This window comes from Lampetra fluviatilis, chromosome 76, assembly GCF_964198595.1.
Source record: "Lampetra fluviatilis chromosome 76, kcLamFluv1.1, whole genome shotgun sequence".
NCBI lineage: Eukaryota > Metazoa > Chordata > Hyperoartia > Petromyzontiformes > Petromyzontidae > Lampetra > Lampetra fluviatilis.
This window is the reverse complement of record NC_136350.1, coordinates 1,581,296-1,589,232: the sequence shown is the minus strand read 5'-3', so window position 1 is coordinate 1,589,232 and position 7,937 is coordinate 1,581,296. Positions and strand designations below refer to the sequence as shown.

Genomic DNA, 7,937 nt, shown 5'->3' with positions numbered 1-7,937 from the left:
ACCATTTGCACTGGATCTATCCAACAGATCTCTTAAAACAGGTGTTGTTCATTCCGCCTATAAGGTGGCCGCTGGCACTCCTCTGCTTAAAAAGCCAGGCCTAGATCTGGAGTGCTTTATTAATTACCGGCCCATTTCCAGTCTTCCTTTCATTTCTAAGATCCTTGAACATGCGGTGGCAAATCGGCAAATCGGCTCTGGCAGCATTTGTCTTTAAATGAAATGCTCGACCCATTTAAATCGAGGTTTAGAGCACAACCCAACACAGATACCGCTCTGGTTAGGGTGGTAAATTAACTGCTAGTCACTGCAGGCCACGGTACACCAAGTGCTCTGGTTCTTCTAGACCTCAGCGCAGCATTCGATACAATCGACCATGACATTTTAATTGAATGGCTTTAAATATTATGAGGGTAACAGATTCTGCTCTGGAGTGATTCTGCTCTTACCTGCAAAGCCGCGAGCAGTATGTCGATATGGGCGGCTTTAATTCCTCGGTCAGTTCAGTACAATCTGGGGACCTTACGGATCGGTGCTTGGTCACCTTTTGTTTAGCATTTACATGGCCCCGTTTGGAGCAATGTTGCGATGTCCTGCGTTATGCTGCAACTGCTATGCAGATGACACCCATATTTACCTCCAGCTGACACCAGATTCTGCATCATCAATATATTTGCTTTCATCGTCTTTAACAACTGTAAAATCATGGATGCAGAACAATTTTCTCCAGCTAAATGGAAATAAGACTGAACTCCTCTTAGTCGGCTCTCCCCAACAGTCGCAAAAACTGGCATTTTTCAGCCTAGTTATTGATGGTCAGAACGTCTGTCCGAAGCATGAGATTAATCATCTTGGGGTGATATTTAAAGCGTTCCTTTCCTTCCAAGCTCATGTTAATAAGGTTGTGAAAACATCGTTTTTTCACCTCAGAAACATTTCTCGGCTGCGCAACATCATTACACCGTAGTAGTAGGTTTTTACCCTTTAAACTGGTACAAAACTGACACCTTTATACAAGGCATCATGTTTGCAATAACCACAACACAAGCAGTCAAAATGCAAACAAAAAGAAACAACTCTGATAATGATAATAATATGCACTGTCCTTGAAGTTGATTGGTCCACACCCGAGACAGCTTTTCTTAGAGCCTAGTCTCCATTGATGTTGGACCGGTTGAATGTAAGAGGTTGGTCCATGCACTTGTCCTCTTGTGAATTGATTACTGCAATGCTTTGCTGGTTCGTATTTAAAATAGGTCCTTGGTAGAAGACAAATTATTCAGAATGAGACATCTAGGGTGCTCACCCAAACCCCATTACGTGACCACATTTCTCCAGTTCTCTTATCATTACACTGGCTACCGGTCTTGAAGTGAGTATAGTTTAAGAGCCTTCTCTACTCGTTTTTAAAGCCTTGCATGAGCTGGCACTACCATATATTCACAAGGTCGTTAAGATCTGCGTACCTCGATTCCTGCTGCATTGCTGGTGTGAGTGGGCATTTTTCGTGGTTGCGTCTGGGTCGTGGAATTCCCTACCATTGGAAATTCGTTTAACCGACAATGTGGAAACGTTTAAGTCGCGCCTACAAACACATTTTCTTAAATCAATATATTATATTCAGCTCTCTTCTCGTGGCCTTTCCTTAACCTTATTCTTACAAGGCCCCTTGAGACATTAGTGGAAGGCGCCTTACAAATACATGTAAATTATTATTTAGATTTACGGGCTCTAACCCAAAACAACCCCTTTTATTATGGAAAGCATGTTTGTTTGCACGATTTACCACAGGCATGTGTGGTTAATGCAGATTTGATGATGCTTTGCAATAGGTATGTCTATTTTGTGTTTGAACATCTAAAACATTTTTACAAATGTTTTTCGACGTTTTGCTTCGTGATTGCATCCGACAGATTCAACAACACATTTATACTTACGCAAACTAACCCCAAAAAACGTTATTATAGATAACATTGGTCGCGAAAGCCTATGTGTTAAAGCGATCTTTCATATTATCTGTATAAAATGGCTGCATTTCTTTTTGTTGCCAAAGCGTGCCTTCTATGTACCCAGGAAATGCTGCTTCACTGGACTTCCCTCTGTCTCGTCGCTGGGCTGTCCCAAGTGGCACGTGGTGGCAATGTTTTGGTGTGGCCAGCCGATGCCAGCCATTGGATCAACATCAAATCCATCATGGATGAGTATGCAAGAGACAGTCGTCATAATGCCATCATTATCAGCATCATCACCATCTAATTATACCCTACTGGATGATAGCTTCTATACGCGATCGCCATCCTTCACAGTCTCACCATGGCACAATCCAGCTCGCTACCTTATCCTTACCTGATGTCATCACTTAATTCCCACGGCGAGTTCTCTCCTATGGGATTCCACTCCGTCTCTTTGTCTTAATATATGTTCTTTAATTAAAGGGTGCTGCGGTGCCATGGAGTTGTCTTCCTCACATGGTTAGACGGATGTCGGAGGGTCAATCCTGACCCTGACGTCTGTATATTTGAAAGTTTGTATGTTCTCGCCGTGGTCACGTGGATTTTTTCTCCGGGTCCTCCGGTTTTTTCCCTCAACTTTTAGAAACATGCGTTGATATTATTTATATTAAGTGGCTGCTATCATTTGAGGCCAGGTCGCTGAAAAACGGTTAATATCTTGGCGGGCTTTACCTAGTAAAATAAAATAGTTTAGTTTATTTATATATATAATTAAGTGATTTGCTTACCTTTCCTATACTTTGCACTCCTATCGTGTTTCTATATTGTGTTCGTTGTTGTAACGTTCTCGCCCACCCCTACTGAACATCTGTGAAAAAGAGCTTTATAACTCATCGGATTCCTCTAGTTGAAATAAATAAACTGATTCTGATTTAACACCACCCATCATCCCTTCTGATGTGCCCTGCCCAATCCATTATGTTTTTAACAGTAAATATGGTGTGTATGATTCTCTTTATTCTGTGATCCATCTCTAATCGTAATAAATGCCCCCATTCTAATTTGCGCAATATTGGTATACATTTTTTAAAAATCACTATCCATAGTTCTTATATATTTTTACGGAATGCTCGATGTTATGCAAAAGGGCAGAAGGAACCCAGCACATGTATGAACGTATAAACAAGGAGAACAAACGCACCTCTGATTGGCACGGTTGACTATGTATGGTGTGAAAGAAGTTCAACATACATAAAAAACCAAAAGACAATCAATTCTTGCTGAGATAAATATGCATGTATGTTGAACATGTTTCACACCTTACGTAGCCAACCATGCTAATCAAAAGTACAGGGGAAGGACAACATATCTAAACACAAATAGCAGTTCTAAAGAAATTATTTTCAATCGAGATTTAAAAGTACGTGGACGTGCCCATATTTAAATTAGTTGAGGCAGTCATGTGCCACAAGGGTCATAGTAATGAACCCCACATTCATGAAACGTGGATTTCAATCCAGGCAGCCATTCAAGCAAATGTATAAGTGTCGTGAATTCTAAGTTTAACTGTATCTCGTTTAAACAGCTGTGAGAACTCAAAAAACCAGGATGAGCAATGTGCAAGAGTGACCTGGGGCATTAGCCTGCCAGTTAGTGCGTGACGATCGCTGGGTATAAGTTCGACCTCAAGTTAATGGGAGTTGAAACAAGGAAAATATATTAAAATTCCCCCTCCCCTTTTGCACCCCTACCCCCTTCCCCCCGCCCCTCCTACTGCCTGTCCATCCAGCAGTGTAATTGGGTACACCACAGTGTCATGATTGGGGTAAAGAGTGCCCAAACCTGGAATAGTAGGCCAAATATCTTCCACAGGGGTGTCTAGAACTCCCTCTATTATGTAACTTTTCATATTCCCATTTAAAGAAAAACTGGTCATCAGATATACTTTTTTAAAATTCGATTTTCATCAAGACCCATTGTGTAAAGTGCAGTCTCCAACTTGTATTATCCACTCTACTTCTCTGGTTTATTTACGTGCTACGAATAAGGGACATTTCTTGAAATGTCGCCATTTACATATATTGTTTCGTGCCATTTAAAGCCACACAGTGCTATTGACGAATGTGTTGGAATTGTTGCTATTTGTGCTTGTGCACCACTTCCAAATGCATCATCACCAAAAATGAGTCCTCTTGTAGAGGCCCCGTTCCGTCAAGAATGGAGTGACTGCAGGGCTTGCACCGTTTACCGTTGCACCAGGCTCGTCGAGAGAGGACACCAGGTTACCGTTATCATCCCCACCGGGGCGATGTTCATGGACACGCGGACGCTGGGACGCGTGAACCACGAACTCCTGAAGGTCAACTTCACCAAGGAGGAGCAGGAGGTGAAGATGGACAAATTCTTCCAATTCTGGATTTTTGAGAGTACAAAACTCTCTTACTGGGAGGTCTACTGGAGACACAATGCAGAGGTTCAGGAGAACATGAAAGGTAAGGAAACTATCAAATAATATAAACTATCTTTATTTAAACTATTTTTTATTTTACCAGGTAAGGCCCACTGAGCTATACGGCTCTTTTTTGCAGCAATCTGGCCACAAGTGATAGCTCAACGAGATGGCTTATCACGTTCAAATTATAGCAGCCGAATACACTAAACGCATGTTTCTAAATGCAGAGGGAAAACTCGGACTCGAATAAAAATACATGCGACTATGGGGAGAGAAACACCGCAAACTCCAATTATACAAAAGGCGTGAGGGTTCGGATCAAACCAACAACATCCTGTATATTAGGGGAGGTAGGTAACATCTCGCTACCGTTTTACTCCTCACATTAACCCGACCACCAACAACCAAACAAACAAACCATGTGGTTGGACAGATCTTTCACATTTGGTGCACCACACCTTTGAATCAATCTCCCCAAAGCAATCTGCACACCCGACTCCAACATTCCGATATTCAAGTCACAACTAAAAACACATCTCTTTGCACTTAGACACAACTAACTCTCAATCACATGCTTTTTTTCTTTCAAACAACAGTAGATATTTTGTCAATAAATTTTCTTTCTCATTGTTTAGTATCTTTATAATTTTACATTGAGTTTAAGTGTTAATGTGATGATGGTGCTTTTAATGGCGGATTTGTGCCAGAAAGGCACCATATATGTAAATAAAATAAAATTCACTTGATGTTGCTTAAGAAGCTTCCGTATTTTCCGTCCATATTTTGAACTTCTTTCGCACCGTACATAGCCAACCGTGCTAATCAATCGGAGGTGCAGGGGAAGTACAACAAACTAAACACAAAAAGCAGCTCTAAATTAATGAGTTTTCAATCTATGATTAAAAGTACATACGTCCCATATCAAACATCCCATATCTCTCCAAGGTCCTCGAGTGCACAGACACGGTGGCGAGATGGAATGCAGGTATGCATCGCCTGGTATGGAGGAGGTTGTGGGTTCGATTGCATCGCTGACGCCTGTACATTTGGAGTTTGTATGTTCTCTCCGTGATCGTGTAGATTTTCCTCCGGGTCCTAAGGTTCTTCCCTTCACATTTAGAATCAACGCCTGTTTGGAGTATTTGGCTGCTATACCTTTCCACCCGACAAGACACTTCGTAGAGCTATTTTTGTGGTCAGGTCGCTTCTGAAAAAGAGTTTTCTAGATCAGTGAACTTTATCTGGTAAAATAAAAAAAAAATTGTTTCGTTTTTAGTTTAGTTCAATGATGCAAACTTGCATAGCATTTTTGTCCTTATAAACCTGAGCGCCCCCTGTGACACCTCTTACCTTTCTGATCGAAATCCGTTTATCAACCTGGAGAGGGTGAAATTCAGACACGTTTTCAGATTTATTTGCCGTTCTCCATGGATCAGTCCTTGGCCCACTTTTGTTGTGGATATACTTGACCCCATTTGGGCATGTAAGCCAACTCATGCTTAGTTTCCACTGTTATGCTCACTCCAATATATATTGATTCCAAATCCCCCCTCAATGTGTGTGCCTCGAGTCGTTCCTGGTGTTTAGTTGATTGTCCTTCCCCCGCACCTCCGATTAGCACGGTTGGGTATGTCGGTTTGGAATAAGTTCAACACGGATACATATGTAGTGACATCGCGGACGTCACTCTGTGGTGCCGGCCCAAGAGAGGCACAGCGCGCTATGTACTTACATCGCGGACATCGCGGAAGTAGCGACATCATGGATGTCACTGGGTAATGCCGGATATAGCGAGGCATGGCATGCGATATAATTACATCGCAGATACCCCGTATATGTGGGTGTAGTACCAGCCTTAGAGGAGCTCAGTGAGTGCTGATAGAGAGCGCTGAGTGGCACCACGCTCGGCATGCAGTGCTGTCCCCTATAGGAGGGAGGTGTGAGAATGCCGGCCATGAACAGGGTTCATGTAGGCCATGGCACTCTGGTTGACCCTAGAAGGCACGTGACAGGTAAGATCTACAAAGGGGCCCCAAGTGGGGGCTAAGGGTGGTCACGTGTCGGGGTCCAGATCCTGCTAGAGGATTCGAGAAGGTGGTCGTGGCCAAAGGCGGAGCCAGCCACGACCAGGGAGCATATAAACCGGGTCCCCAGAGGGGCCGGGGTTCAGCGTTGCTGTGTTATCCTGAAGATCTACGTTCTACGTTCGATTTCTGAGAAGAGTCACCAACACGTGGACCTGGACCCAAGCCGGGGTCCTGTCTGTTGTAGCTACTCCCAGTGTAATTAGTGTACTTAGCCTGGTGGTTCACCATCATAGGTTGTTTTCTGGTAAAGGGGCAGTTACCCCTTTGTGTTGGTATCAATAAATGTGTTGCCTCCAAGGAGTACGTCTGCGACTCAGTTGAATCCACTACACATACATTAGACTGAAGTTGAATCTAAGCCGGACCAAAACAGTAACCAACGTACAAGTAGGAAAAAGGTTGCACACAGAAGAAACCCTGATGATGCAGGAAATGTTGAGAAGGAACCTAGCACTATTTGGACACGTATGTAGGGTGGATAACAACCGCAAAATTAAAAGTGTGCTGTTCGTAAAAATGCAAGTAACCAGAAAGAGAGGAAGACTTTAACAGATAATGGCTTGACGACGACACAAGGGATTGGTGCCATAAAGATGTGGCACTACTTGAGCATATTAGAATAAATCTCACAGAGAGGAAAGTGGAAACAAATGACGAAATGTGCAGTAGACATCTACTCTGGGCTTTCTGCCCCATGGATTGTGATAATGATGATGCTGATGTTGGGGTTGTTGGTTCCGCACACCAATGGTCTCAGGTTAGTTCTGTGAGCGTGATGATCAATGGCCACAACGCTGGTGCTGCTCAGGCATTCCACAGTCTTGATGTTATCCATAATCCCTCAATACAATTTGGAAGCGCACATTCACAATGCCACTGAGGCTGATTTCTTTAACCTCGTAAGTATATAGCCAAGTTGCGCCCCATCCTCTCTCTATGTGTTGGATTAACATAAGCTGATTCACGCCTTTTATCTTCTCTCGCATCGACATCAGCAACGCCTTTGTTTTCTGTTATTCCTGTTCAGCTGTTGCATCAGCTGCAGGACGTGTGGAATGCGGCAGCCAGTATTATCACCTGTGTACACCTGTTACTGAATGCATTATCAACCGTACATTAAACGGTTGGCTAACTGGGGTGCGAAAGAAGTTCAACAAACATACATACATACTGCTCCCTTGCTCGTGTCTCCTCACTGCCTGCCAGTCGGGTTTTTGGGTGGAGTTCAAGATCCTCCTCACCTACGAAGCTCTCAATGGTGGCACTCCTTTGTATATACACGATCTTTTCCATCTCTGCATCCCAGGCAGCGTCCCTCCGGGCCTGCTTCCACCAGATAGTCGGTTCATCCTGAGTCAGCTAATTCAAATCCCGCCTTACGACGCATCTGTTATTGAAGGCCTTTTAACTTCCTTATTATATACGCGTATCTATTTCTTTGATCTG

The 7,937-nt window shown here is 43.3% G+C and overlaps 1 protein-coding gene across 1 annotated transcript in view; it reads left to right on the top strand.

The window, feature by feature from the left end:
• Positions 1–2,076: 2,076 nt before the first annotated feature.
• The window catches only part of LOC144953405 (UDP-glucuronosyltransferase 2A2-like), a 40,739-nt gene continuing 34,878 nt past the window's right edge, over positions 2,077–7,937 (top strand). The window contains exons 1-2 of the mRNA XM_078883982.1: positions 2,077–2,201; positions 4,212–4,444. Of these exons, the coding sequence (XP_078740108.1) occupies positions 2,077–2,201; positions 4,212–4,444 (358 nt within the window). The remainder of the gene's footprint in view (positions 2,202–4,211; positions 4,445–7,937) is intronic.